Below are 14,916 nucleotides of genomic sequence, written 5' to 3' on the forward strand. Positions count from 1 at the left end.
TCAGTTGATCAGAACAAAAGTGGCAGTTGTTACTTACTTTTTCAGATGACATTCTCCAGTGAAATCTCTTATTTGGGTCATACTTTCAAGATGTAGAATCTGTGAATACAAAGTGCAGTATCCACACCGGTGCGGTGACTGACAGCCACACATTAGATTAATTCGCGCTGGAGCCGTGCCGGTGCACAACCCACGCAAGTAAGATAATTCCGCAAACAGCTGCAAAAACAGCTGCAATTGCAGGTTTTCAAACAGAGATGGCGACAAAGAGGCAAAACTTAATGGACTGCAGCTTTAATTAATACTTTTATGCAGCAAGGGTGCATTAACTTGATCAAAACTGACAGTAAATCCATTTATAATGTTACAGAATATGTTCAACTGAACTTTCTGTTCATGAACGTATCCTGAAAAAATGCACGATTTTCATAAAAAATTAAGGAAATTAATTGAGAATTACCTGTTTTCAGCATCATGAAATGTTTCTTGAGCACCAAAATCAGCATATTAAAATGATTTCTCAAGGATCATGCAGACTGGAGTAATAGCTGCTGAAAATTCAGCTTTTCCATTACAGGAATAAATTATATTTTAAATTATATAAAAATAGAAAAGTTACTTTAAATTGTGATTTAATATTTCAGAATTTTACTGTATTAATTAAATATAGCCTTGGTGAGCAACACCAAACTTTTAAACAGTAGTGTAGACCAATATCTTTGCTCTCTCTCTCTATCTCTCTGTTATTCAGAAGTGAAATAAAAGGAGAGTCACACACTTTGCAGGGAAATGTTCAACCTTCGTTAAGTAACGTACAGTCACAGCAACACACATCAAGTATTGAACAGTCTGCACCCAAGATTTCACAAGGTACATGCACAAGAAATTATGCAGAATATGTTATACCTTTCTGCTGTTATACCTTTTTACTTCACATCTTTAATTGGAAATTTGCATTACATCCTTTCAAGCATCTCTAATTTTCTCCCTGCAGATATCTCCATTACCAAGAAGGATATGGCCACCTCTCCTGTGGTTCCACAAAGCTTCCAGACATCTGCTCTTCCCCAAATTTCTCCTTTTGGACTTCCTAGCACTCCAAAGGCTTCCAGGTGAGTTAAGGTGTCCCTCAGGGTTCTGTCTTTGGTCCACTCGTGTTTTCCCCTTGCTATGGATGGGCTTCTTCATACACGCATCTAATTCATCCTGGCTAGTTCCCGCCCAGCCGTCTAACACAACCAATGTGTTTTTACACACCCTTTCTATATTTTTAGTTGAGCAAAACATTTAATTTTGCCACTTGACAGTTCGGTCACTCAACTACCACTTTCTGTAGAGAGGCTGCTGTTGCAATTTAAAGATGGGTGGGGTATGGTGCTTGAGAGAAACCACTCTCAGGAAACTCAGTGAAAAGACCCATACCAGTAAATACAATTTAACAAGTTCAATTCAGGAAGGAGTGAAAAGAGGGAAATGACAGCAATTTTGTCTCAACAGCACAGCGGGGGCCAAGCCTGTGTATTAATTGTGTTCTTGGGGTCCCTGTCTCTGTGATAGAGCTTCTTAATGCATGCATGTGAAAAAGGAGAAGGGGTGGGAGCAGCGATGTATGGGGGAATCAGAATAAAACAGGGAAAAAGGGAGAAGAAGCGAAGAAAGAGGGAAAAAAAGAGAAAGCTGGTCTGGGCCGAACGCAGTGCGAAGCCTATTTGATGAGTTAAATGAAGATTTTTGCCGGCCAGCGCTGAGGCTGACAGGAGCCAAGCTGAGTCCCATTAGCTGGCGTAGCAGGGCCCAGCAGCAGGTGTAATTGAACCGAGTCTTCCAGCCTGGGCCGAGAACGCGGCGCCTCCCTCAGCTTAATGAGAAAGAGTGAGGCAGAGAATGAATCACTGACCGCTAGCGCGAGACACACTCTGGGATAGAGAAGGAAATTCATTACCGTTTTCTTTTAACGTAGAAAGGTAATTAATGTGACAGCATGTCTTTTTTTTCTCCCTCCCCAACCCCCACAGCGAGAGCATGAGCATGTCTCGTTTAGCATGCCATCTCTGAAAAATGCAGATTATTTGTAAGTCGTTTGTAAGGCGTATTTCTTCTCTTTTTTTCTAGGAGAAAATGTACTGACTTCAGAAGTAATTGCCTTTTTTCTCCCTGTTATATGTTGTGGTGAATATTTTGCATTAATATGTTCTTTTCTGTCTCAGACGTTTCATTACCGAGCCAGAACTTTTACAGGTGCTGGGAAAATTAGGCTGCTTTGTGTGCAGCTATGATATTTGTGGGAGGCATACCAAGAGAATGTCAGAACTGACAGGGAATTGAATACTCGAGTGTGCATAATATGTATCGGGGGAAGTTGAGAAGGGCCAAATGTGAACTAAAGACCAGGGCAGAGATGTTTCTCTTAATGAACAGTCAAACTGTTGAATTTCAAGTAGCCATTCCAGATTCACCTTTATTTGTGACATCAAGCAGCTTTAACGTCAAAGATACGTGATAAAATAGCCAATGGAATAGTTTTTTTACTTACACATTTCTCTTAGGACTGTGAATTGATTCGATTAGAAGATTTTAATTGAATGAATTAATGATTTGCCGTGGTTAAGAAATCCGACATCAATATTTAGAGTCTCTAAACTAGCTTAAATTGCTCCGATGGTAGGAAAATAATAAATATAAAAGTTAATTAAGATAATTGATGAAAATGGAACTTTACATTGACAGCACAAATATCTGTACATATGACATGCAATTCATATTTTGATTTAACAGGACATATTTGGCTTGGTTGGTAAAGCATCATGGAAAACCTTCCTTTGCCCCACTAATACCAAACATGAACTCTGAGATTACCACGTTTATGCCAACCAGCACTGTGGAAAGTCTATGTATGGAAGATAAATATTTTATTGTTGCCCACCGTCTGGAAGGTACCTTTGCATTATTCAAAACCAAACCTGATTTGAGGAAATCAATGAAGTGTGTCATTTTATAGTTTATTTATTTATTTATTTAAGAAGCCAGAGGTTGGATGCCAGCGGTCTTCTGAACAACCTCAGGTCTGGTCCAGGGTCTAATGGGTCTGATACTGTATGGACACACTCTTGAAGAACAACCTATAGCTGTCAGCCCACAATGAATCAATAGACAAGCACTTTATTACTACAAGTTTGCTTAAAGGAAAAAAAATGCCCTGGGGAAAAAAAGCTCAGGTTATTGAAAATGATTATGGATATCTCCTGTCTGCTATAGATCATAACATTTCACTCAATCTGAAACAGGTAGTTTTCTTTGATTGGCAGTATCCTTGGGATGTGTGAACTCAAATGCTGATTCTTGCATGGTAACACACTTAAATTGGTCTTGTCTTTCAAATTCTGGCTTTTTTAAGCTCTTGTTAAAGCAAGTGTCACTATTTCAATCTTTAATAAATAGTTGGTGGTAAGGATTTGGAACTTTAAACTTCGACATGTTTGTCATCCCGCATCATTTGTGGAGTTGAATGATTGAGGAGAGGTGAACTTTAAGGTTTTCGAACTTTAAGGTTTTCATATGGTGGGTGATAAAACTTGCGTAAAATCTTGTACACGTACATTAATAAAGAGTTCAGAAAGACTGTGGTGGGCTCTTTTGACACCGTTCAGCATCCTCCGTAAACACCATAGAAACCAGACAGCAATGCTTTAGCAACTATGTAACAATATGCCAAAAACAACAATATTTATTTTTAATAATATATTTAAAAGATTTATGTTTATTTAATATTTATATATAATTATATAAAAAGCCCCATCGTCGTGATGGTGTGTTTTGCATGGCAAGCTCCTCACATTTCCTTTAGAAATATAAAAATCTTGTGTGAGTTGATCTCGCTCAGGAGAGTGGACTGTAAGTGTCACAGAACAAGAAGGAGATGAATTATGCAGTCAGACTGATAAAACTCCACAACCTCCGTAAGAGTCAGAACAATACACTTATCAAACCACGTCCTTCTTTCAAATAACTTCCACCTTTTTAAATTAACCTGTGCAGACTTGGGCCATCTTTTGTGAACTTCTCTTCACTTTAGAAGAGGAAATTGTTTTTAAATTGTGTATCTTATTAAAATTTTCAGGGCTGGTTTGATAGAGCCGAAGTGAGAAATGTCAGTGCTCCTGTTCATGGCCTGTGCCTCTCCTCAGCTTACTATTGATTTGGAAGAAAATTGACATGCAGTTTTGTAGGTATTTGCCGTTTTAGGATTTTTTATATTACTGTTTGGGCTACAAATTTGTTTGGGCTCTCAGGCGTGACAGACATTTTTAATGAGAACAGTAAAATAACTGGAGTCTGGAAACTGATAAACTTTCTTTTGTTTGGAATTATTGAAGTAGAACCTGATTCTTTCTCTGTCTTTCACCCTCTCTGTATTTTACTCCTCCTCGCTCTCATTGATGCGAGTAGGAGTTTTTTTATGCCCATGTTTGCATATATATATATACACATACGCACACAGTATATATTCATTTTAAAAATAATAATAATATTTTATTAGTTATTTATATATTTTCTCTTTTCAATAATTCAGGAATTCACTATTTAATTGTATTTTTCTCTTCAGTAATCTGGTTACTTAAATACTGCCATCGTTCCGCTCACATCTGCTTTTCTATTTCAGGCATCTTGAACTCTGTTCCTAACCCCTACTGATCCGTTGAGTGAACAGATAGCGTTTGGGATTAGCAAACCTCCTCTTAAGTGATATTAATGTCTCATGGTCATTCACCAGTGGACCTTGTGAAAAGCAATGAAAGCATTTGGGTAAATATGACTGCCAAACACATTAGCATTCTCTCCGGCAATTTCCTCCTACCAACGCCCTAACATCCCCCTCACCCGCCCAAACTACACCTACCCCTTCCCTTGTTATAGATTGTGACCGGCGGTAAGAAATGCATTATTCATATCGGCAATGTCGTCCGTTGATGGATGGTTGTTTGAGAGGCCTGTCCGTTAAATAAATCAACAAATAAAAATGCTAATTCTCACATTTCAAGAGGGAACCTTGCCAAAGTCCCTCCCCATCAGCCATCCACCCTCAGTGTAAGCTCTCCTTCTCTTTCCCTCTGATGCAAATGTGCAAAAGAATTGTCGGATGGCAATCGATTGTCATTCGCCAAAATGACAAAATGAGATTCCCGGATTGGACATTACTATCATTGTTATAGGACTGGATGTAAATGAAACCTAGATTCAAGTTTCAGGCTTAAAAGCAAAAGAACATTAAGCTGCTTGATCTATTATGATGTCATGAAATATATGTAATTTGTTTTTTATCGTGAGTAAATATATGAAATGGCATACTGACATTCAGCGAGCAAGTCTCTTTCTCAAATAGTCTTGTAACTGGCTCTGTAATCGCTAGCAAATGAAACATACCTGACAGATAAAATGCAAATTTTGTTTGTGTCTGTTAGTTAAGAACATAATTCTTGTAACATAATATTTATTGCAAAGTAATTTCATTAAGAAAACTCCATTTATACAAAATAACAGCAACATCAAAAGTGAGTACTCAGAAACATTCAGTGTAAAATTGCAGGAGTGAAATGAGACGTTCCTGATTATGTATGTATTATGTATTACTGGAATATGGGTTGACAAGTTAACGGTGCAAAAACAACCTAAGAGTGGAAGTCTGCATTAACTGTTTTATGTAATCGCTGAAATGCAGTTGGGCTCACGAATTGGAAAGATGCAATGTACTTACTTCTCACTAGGGCTGTATCATAAAATATCATGATGAAGAGAAGGAAAATTAGAAGTGCTTCCTTGGCAACTAACTGAAATAAGTTGAAGTACTAAATTTCTTGATATTTGTCAAAATTGCACTTGATATGGAGTTGCTTTCTTTGTAGGTTGTTCCAGATCTGTCCCCTGTGAAGAACCCTTCATATAGGCCGTAGACAGCATGGCAGCTGTCTAGGGTTTGGACCAGAGCTCTTGTGTTTGTCTGATGGCAGTGTGCAGAACAGCCAGTATAGTACAGCATATGTAGGTTTGTTAATGGTGAATGGTTGCGGCCTCCAGAGTTCAGGGTCAGAACCGTTATAGCGGTTAACAAACTGTCCTGGGTCCAGGTGGTCTGTCTAAGGACCAGCTTCTCAGAGGTCTTCTCAGTGTGTGAAGTGAGATCAACTGGTCTGCAGTCCTCAGGGAACCGGGGGTTTCCGATCTTTGGCAGCGGAACAATGCAGGATGTCTTCCAGAGCTAGGGCACCTTCATCAGTAACAGTGTGAGGGAGAACAGGTGCTCAGGAACCCCACCGCGCTGGCTGTGTGAACATGTGTTCAACACTCTGGGGATCAATCCGTCTGCCTCAAAACTCATCTTTACCTGTGCAGAGATTCTCCAGTTCGCTCAGTCCTCACCTGGTCAACTGAAATAGACAGTTGAAGGATGGGAGGTGTAGGCATAATTTTCGATTTTAAGAGATCGTTCACATAAAAGTGAAGAGCCTGTCATTATGTGTTTCAAATCTGTAGGAAGAATGTTTTGGCTGCATTATTTCTCGCAATGAAAATGGTTTGGGTTGGCAAGCCTCAAAAATGACTAAATTTTCCACATTTATTGTTGTTCGACAAATTTTCGTTGGCAAATTCCAGTTATTTCAATAGTAATTTTGCGTGAGGGTGAAAGTTTTCTCTACACAGATTTCACTGTGGGTTCAGCTTGGTTACGTGGATTTGCAGCGTTGATCAAACAAAAAAGCTTTTGGTATGTGACTTGTGTCCTTATCGTTTCATCACTAATTTGAAAATTGCAGGCAAAATTTAACAGAATATAACTGCACCTTAAAAGTAGTCCATAAATATTTGCTATATACACTATATTCTTCTGTAGTCATATGATAACTTTTGTGAAAAACAAACTCAAATTGAAATATTTGTTGAAAATTGTCACTTTTCATGCACGTTAGTGTTGTTGTTTTGAGTCTTAGTCCTGTTTTAAATGTCCTTTTTAGTTTTTTAGTCAACCTATCCTGATTTTGTTTTAGTGAATTTCAGAAAATGTTTGTCTAGAATACTTGTATTTTATTCTTGCTGCATAATGCTTAAAGTGTTAATCCTAATTATTTTGCTCAAATGTTTAATCACAATTACTGTTCATGATTATTGTCATGAATTATTGCACTTTTATCTATAAGCACAAATGAAGAGAAAGTCCGCTCATACGATTAGTTTATTTTGCCTTATCTAGTTTCAGCTCATCTTTTTTCATCAACGATATTGCTTTATGTTGATATAGTCACAGTTAGGCAAAATCTAGTGTGCTGCCAATACCCAAACATCATTTTAAAGCACCATAGAGACTCTTCTCAACATAAGGTTAGCCAAAAAGGTAGGCAGCATTAATATCTTAATATTACTTAACAAAACTCAAGATATTTTCTGGTTAAGGCAGTAACAAAAAGCATTGCGCCAAGCTTAGTGAAAAAAATAAATCCAAAATGGAGAAGATGAGATTTATATGCATAGATTTCATTCAATACTGACATATAAATAGGTCAATCTTAAAATAACCATTTTATCCTTCACGTTTAGATAAGCAACATGCTACCGTTATACTCTACTGGAATCAATTGTGAATCGAGTCTTACAGTACGTGAGGAGTTGTTGTCTATATTAATTGTTCCAAATAATTCACTTTTGAGGTTCCATCTTAGAAAGGATGTTTGTCTAGAAGGCAGAGCTTTAGAACAGAGCTAATGTGTTTCCTGAGAAGGATGGAAGTTTGAAGTTCAGACAACCTTTAATTTCTATTTACCTTTCTGTGGAAATATTTTCAGGTATAGCCAATACTTTCATGATTTCAGACCCAAAAAGTGTCAGACACCAAGGAAATAGTGGATGGCATGTATCTCAGCGTCCTGGATAATCACCGCTATCATGGCTGTGAAACAAATACTGCTTTCATATGTCAGAGGCACTCAGTGGATGACACCGTTTTCTGCCTCTCATAGGAGCCGAGATCCCTCAGACACACACACACACACACACACATACATCTGTATGAATACCCACTCATCCTCTCTGCTGCATGGATGCAAATCAATGCTGTTTAGAATGAGCAGTGAATTATGTTAGCAGCATCAGTGGAGCGTGCTTCAAGAATTCATGTTTTATATCTGAAATGTGCGCGTCTGTACTCGATGAATAATTTATTAAGCACCTCGACTGAGGGGTTGAATCTTTATTAGCTTAATCTTTGTTTATTTATTCTTTTATTTATTTATCTCCTCACTTGGCTCTCAGTTTTCCTTCCAAACTAGGAAAAAACGAGCTGACTTGTTCTCCATATGCACCCTAAGGCCACGTGTTTCAAAGCCTGTGAACTCTGTCGTCTAGTCAGATGCAACAATGTTGTTTTTATGTAGGGGAATCTGAGGATGTACAGCATTCCGAGTGCTATGTAAATTTTCATGCTTTTATTTATATCACATTTGTCCACTTCCGTTTTAGTTTATAAAACAATTCTATGACATTTTCGCTGAGTAATGTTTTTTTTTTTTTTCATTGTTAGGTTGGACGACTCTTTGATTGAGCTGTTGGACATTATAATTCACTTTTGAGGTTCCATCTTAGAAAGGATGTTTGTCTAGAAGGCAGAGCTTTAGAACAGAGCTAATGTGTTTCCTGAGAAGGATGGAAGTTTGAAGTTCAGACAACCTTTAATTTCTATTTACCTTTGTGGAAATATTTTCAGGTATAGCCAATACTTTCATGATTTCAGACCCAAAAAGTGTCAGACACCAAGGAAATAGTGGATGGCATGTATCTCAGCGTCCTGGATAATCACCGCTATCATGGCTGTGAAACAAATACTGCTTTCATATGTCAGAGGCACTCAGTGGATGACACCGTTTTCTGCCTCTCATAGGAGCTGAGATCCCTCAGACACACACACACACATTTCTGTACGAATACCCACTCATCCCCTCTGCTGCATGGATGCAAATCAATGCTGTTTAGAATGAGCAGTGAATTATGTTAGCAGCATCAGTGGAGCGTGCTTCAAGAATTCATGTTTTATATCTGAAATGTGCGCGTCTGTACTCGATGAATAATTTATTAAGCACCTCGACTGAGGGGTTGAATCTGTATTAGCTTAATCTTTGTTTATTTATTCTTTTATTTATTTATCTCCTCACTTGGCTCTGTTTTCCTTCCAAACTAGGAAAAAACGAGCTGACTTGTTCTTCATATGCACCCTAAGGCCACATGTTTCAAAGCCTGTGAACTCTGTCGTCTAGTCAGATGCAACAATGTTGTTTTTATGTAGGGGAATCTGAGGATGTACAGCATTCCGAGTGCTATGTAAATTTTCATGCTTTTATTTATATCACATTTGTCCACTTCCGTTTTAGTTTATAAAACAATTCTATGACATTTTCGCTGAGTAATGTTTTTTTTTTTTTTCATTGTTAGGTTGGACGACTCTTTGATTGAGCTGTTGGACATTATCAGCCCGTTATCCAACCCAGAAAGGTACCGAATCAACCCCTCATCCCGGAGGAGTTTCGTCACCCCTCAGTCCTTTCAGAAGACTCTTCTCTCTCCTTGTGGCCCCAATCGGTCCTCTCTGCAAGACCTGGAGGAGAGTGAGATCTTAGAAGACATCTTTTTTATCTGTTGAAGTGTTATAATGGCGACTCAAGATTGATCGTAGGAATAACTTAATTTGAATGATCATTAATTATTCATGTGCTCTTAATTCTGCCTTTTAAATCTCTTTAGTGTCTTGAAATAATTATGGTCTTAATTTGTAACTTTTTTTGTGCTATTGACGTATTCAAGGTTTATTTTTGCCTTAATAAAATGTGTTTATTAATAAATGGTGTTGTTTATTCAGTCACAGATGGTTGGGCAGCAGCACCATTAAAGTCCATAGGCTTTCCAAGGAACTAACTTGGCAACATATATGTTTAAAGAGCTTCTGAAGAACAGTTGCTGTGATCTGTAAGGCATAATCCCACTGTCAGCTGATGAAATGAGAAATTCTCATAACAGTGACTAGTCAGTAAGATGCATTTCTAGTCAGCACTGTGTTTTCCACAATATTCATGAGTCATTGAATTTTCTGCATATATTAACAAATTTTTTTTTTTTCCACAGGGGGTGTAGCATGATTTTTAATGCGTCCCCTCACTTTCCTATTCCCCTGCTCTTCCAATATACACCGCATATATGCTTTGATACTTCATACTCTATCTGGGAGCATCAGTATATGCAATGGGATTCAGCCAAACATCGCTCCAGGGCTATTGGTCTAATTTGATCTGAAGTGTTGTAAAGAAAGTTTCAGAGAGGCACCCGTGTGTGTGTGCATGTAAACCCTCCGCCTTTGAAGTGGTTTCAGAGTACATCAGTCGTGCCACAAATCCATAAAAAGAGAGAAAGAGATAAAAACAACTCATAAAAAGGCTTGTATAGACATACAGCAGGAAATGGGACAAGCATAATGCTGCTTTATTCTACACTGTGCTTTATTACTGGGCTTAAGCGGAAACGCGTCATTCAGTAAAATTACAAAAGAGAGTCTAGGGACCAGAGAAACGTGGAGTTGAGAACAGAGCAGGAGCTGCGGCAGCACTCCGACTGCTAATACAGCTCAATCTCTTTGTGATAGGCTTGGCAAAAATCCACAGATACCACCCAGCACGCTCAACTGTGCTCAAAATGTCTGAAAATCTTTTTTTTTTTTGGTATTTTTTTTTTAAACCCCATTTTACTGCATTGTTTCTGTAAGTTCTGACGAGTTGAAGACAGTTAGTGCTAATGAAGAACGGCTATAAAACCAGAGTTGCTGAGAGTCTGATGGATTAGTGCAGTTTTTCTTCCTTTTTTCCCAATGTGTTTGAAAAAGCAGTGACGCAAATCGGAGTTCTGACAGATGCATGGAATCGAAGAACAGAAGAAAACTGCAGACAGTTCTAAGAGGTGCAGCAAAAACTTTTGACACCAGTCCTTCAAGAGTTCTACATTCTCCATAAAGGATTACCCTGATTCTGCCAGTTGCATTGTTCCATTGTGTCTCACAATACAAAAACACGTAAAAAATATATTTTTTAAAAAAGCAGTTTAAATGACAAAATGATATTCGGTGCGTTACAAACATAAAAATTATTTTAAAATGGAAAAAAAATAATTGAACAAATAACATTTGAAAAAAAAAATGAACGAATGAATACATAAATAGGCAAATAAATAAGCATGTTGGCAGCAGTTCTGAAAGTGACATTAATGTTCGGATCAAATCTGATTGGCTCTTATGTTCCATAATGAAATACCTTACAACCATACTGCATCTCTAAGGACTAGAGTTTACCTGTTTTAATTCAGTGTTTCATTTTTGTCTTTAAATTTTCTTAGTCATCCAGTCCTAGATAGAAGTAAAATACTATAAAATATGCAAACCTATATACAGAGGAACAGAGCAAAAAAGAGAGAGAAAAAAAACATTTACAGTATATTCAGTAGTTCATGTATATACTTATATATATTTATAATAAAATTTCTGTTCTGTCTTGTCGGTTTTGTCAACTCTACATTTCCAGATTGCTATGTAAACAGTTGCAGCTGAAACACGGAGGAAGATGATGAGCGCGAGAGACAGATGCTGAGAAAGACCGAAAGAGAGAGAAAGACAGGTGACACTGAAATCCAACAGACGGAATGCATATCCTTGCAAAAGATCCTGGAATACCTGAATGATCATGTGTCGGAAAGATCTAGAAGGCAAAATACAACATTCTCGGAACCCGTCTGAAGACGCGTCGATTCAGAACTGGATTCCCCTTCGAAATGAGGTGAACTAACTACTGCTTCCCACCCCCCACTGTACAGACGCTTTACTCCTCGGTAAAGCTGATTAACCAGCTCTGGAATTATCATATATTTACAATAGTGCCATCTTGTATAATAGGTCAGTTGCAAAGCATAACCAAAAATCGTTAAAGTCCTTAATTTGCAATAACAAGAAATTCAAAAACTCGCGTTCCATCCTCAACACCCGCGCGCGGGAAAACTTTTACTTTACTTTACTTTTACGTTTAGTCATTTAGCAGACGCTTTTATCCAAAAAGTAATTAAAACTAAAAGCTAAAACTCTATAAATACTATATATATATATATATATATACTCCGTTGCCCCTCAGTCCTCTCAGAAGACCCTTCTCTCTCATTTTGGCCCCAGTCGGTCCTCTATGCAAGACCTGGAGGAGAGTGAGATCTTAGAAGACATCTTTTTCATCTGTTGAAGGGTTATAAAGGCGATTCAGGTTGATTATTGGAATAACTGGGTTTGAATGATCATTAATTATTCATGAGCTCTTAATTCTGCCTTTTAAATGTGTTTAGTGTCTTGAAATAATTATGGTCTTAATTTTAAGATAATAAATAAATGGTTTATTTTTGCCTTAATAAAATGTTTATTAATAAATGGTGTTGTTTATTCAGTCACAGATGGTTGGGCAGCAGCACCATTAAAGTCCATAGGCTTTCCAAGGAACTAACTTGGCAACATATATGTTTAAAGAGCTTCTGAAGAACAGTTGCTGTGATCTGTAAGGCATAATCCCACTGTCAGCTGATGAAATGAGAAATTCTCATAACAGTGACTAGTCAGTAAGATGCATTTCTAGTCAGCACTGTGTTTTCCACAATATTCATGAGTCATTGAATTTTCTGCATATATTAACAAATTTTTTTTTTTTCCACAGGGGGTGTAGCATGATTTTTAATGCGTCCCCTCACTTTCCTATTCCCCTGCTCTTCCAATATACACCGCATATATGCTTTGATACTTCATACTCTATCTGGGAGCATCAGTATATGCAATGGGATTCAGCCAAACATCGCTCCAGGGCTATTGGTCTAATTTGATCTGAAGTGTTGTAAAGAAAGTTTCAGAGAGGCACCCGTGTGTGTGTGCATGTAAACCCTCCGCCTTTGAAGTGGTTTCAGAGTACATCAGTCGTGCCACAAATCCATAAAAAGAGAGAAAGAGATAAAAACAACTCATAAAAAGGCTTGTATAGACATACAGCAGGAAATGGGACAAGCATAATGCTGCTTTATTCTACACTGTGCTTTATTACTGGGCTTAAGCGGAAACGCGTCATTCAGTAAAATTACAAAAGAGAGTCTAGGGACCAGAGAAACGTGGAGTTGAGAACAGAGCAGGAGCTGCGGCAGCACTCCGACTGCTAATACAGCTCAATCTCTTTGTGATAGGCTTGGCAAAAATCCACAGATACCACCCAGCACGCTCAACTGTGCTCAAAATGTCTGAAAATCTTTTTTTTTTTTGGTATTTTTTTTTTAAACCCCATTTTACTGCATTGTTTCTGTAAGTTCTGACGAGTTGAAGACAGTTAGTGCTAATGAAGAACGGCTATAAAACCAGAGTTGCTGAGAGTCTGATGGATTAGTGCAGTTTTTCTTCCTTTTTTCCCAATGTGTTTGAAAAAGCAGTGACGCAAATCGGAGTTCTGACAGATGCATGGAATCGAAGAACAGAAGAAAACTGCAGACAGTTCTAAGAGGTGCAGCAAAAACTTTTGACACCAGTCCTTCAAGAGTTCTACATTCTCCATAAAGGATTACCCTGATTCTGCCAGTTGCATTGTTCCATTGTGTCTCACAATACAAAAACACGTAAAAAAAATATTTTTAAAAAAGCAGTTTAAATGACAAAATGATATTCAGTGCGTTACAAACATAAAAATTATTTTAAAATGGAAAAAAAATAATTGAACAAATAACATTTGAAAAAAAAAATGAACGAATGAATACATAAATAGGCAAATAAATAAGCATGTTGGCAGCAGTTCTGAAAGTGACATTAATGTTCGGATCAAATCTGATTGGCTCTTATGTTCCATAATGAAATACCTTACAACCATACTGCATCTCTAAGGACTAGAGTTTACCTGTTTTAATTCAGTGTTTCATTTTTGTCTTTAAATTTTCTTAGTCATCCAGTCCTAGATAGAAGTAAAATACTATAAAATATGCAAACCTATATACAGAGGAACAGAGCAAAAAAGAGAGAGAAAAAAAACATTTACAGTATATTCAGTAGTTCATGTATATACTTATATATATTTATAATAAAATTTCTGTTCTGTCTTGTCGGTTTTGTCAACTCTACATTTCCAGATTGCTATGTAAACAGTTGCAGCTGAAACACGGAGGAAGATGATGAGCGCGAGAGACAGATGCTGAGAAAGACCGAAAGAGAGAGAAAGACAGGTGACACTGAAATCCAACAGACGGAATGCATATCCTTGCAAAAGATCCTGGAATACCTGAATGATCATGTGTCGGAAAGATCTAGAAGGCAAAATACAACATTCTCGGAACCCGTCTGAAGACGCGTCGATTCAGAACCGGATTCCCCTTCGAAATGAGGTGAACGAACTACTGCTTCCCACCCCCCACTGTACAGACGCTTTACTCCTCGGTAAAGCTGATTAACCAGCTCTGGAATTATCATATATTTACAATAGTGCCATCTTGTATAATAGGTCAGTTGCAAAGCATAACCAAAAATCGTTAAAGTCCTTAATTTGCAATAACAAGAAATTCAAAAACTCGCGTTCCATCCTCAACACCCGCGCGCGGGAAAACTTTTACTTTACTTTACTTTTACGTTTAGTCATTTAGCAGACGCTTTTATCCAAAAAGTAATTAAAACTAAAAGCTAAAACTCTATAAATACTATATATATATATATATACACACATTTAAGAAAATAAAAGAAATTAAATAAAAATGACAAATGCATACAACAACATTTCAAAACTAAAACATTTAAATGAAAACAAAAAAAAAATAAAGCTAAAAACAATTCAAACATAACACAAACAA

General features: G+C 37.4%; 1 protein-coding gene across 9 annotated transcripts in view; it reads left to right on the top strand.

Moving 5' to 3' along the window:
* kiaa1328 (KIAA1328 ortholog) overlaps positions 1 to 9,826 on the top strand; it is a 25,257-nt gene extending 15,431 nt beyond the window's left edge. For 3 of the 9 annotated variants that reach the window (XM_016551878.1, XM_016551880.1, XM_016551879.1), the window contains 3 exons: positions 752 to 870; positions 995 to 1,112; positions 9,472 to 9,826. In XM_016551878.1, coding sequence (XP_016407364.1) covers positions 752 to 870; positions 995 to 1,112; positions 9,472 to 9,679 — 445 coding nt within the window. In that variant the 3' untranslated portion in view covers positions 9,680 to 9,826. Of the gene's footprint in view, positions 1 to 751; positions 871 to 994; positions 1,113 to 4,660; positions 5,266 to 8,566; positions 8,603 to 9,471 lie in introns of those variants that run through there. The other 6 variants (XR_001640021.1, XR_001640022.1, XM_016551881.1 and 3 more) reach the window with 6 other exon arrangements.
* Positions 9,827 to 14,916: the final 5,090 nt, after the last annotated feature.

The sequence above is a fragment of the Sinocyclocheilus rhinocerous genome, unplaced genomic scaffold (assembly GCF_001515625.1).
Source record: "Sinocyclocheilus rhinocerous isolate Xijiao unplaced genomic scaffold, SAMN03320098_v1.1 scaffold585, whole genome shotgun sequence".
Lineage (NCBI taxonomy): Eukaryota > Metazoa > Chordata > Actinopteri > Cypriniformes > Cyprinidae > Sinocyclocheilus > Sinocyclocheilus rhinocerous.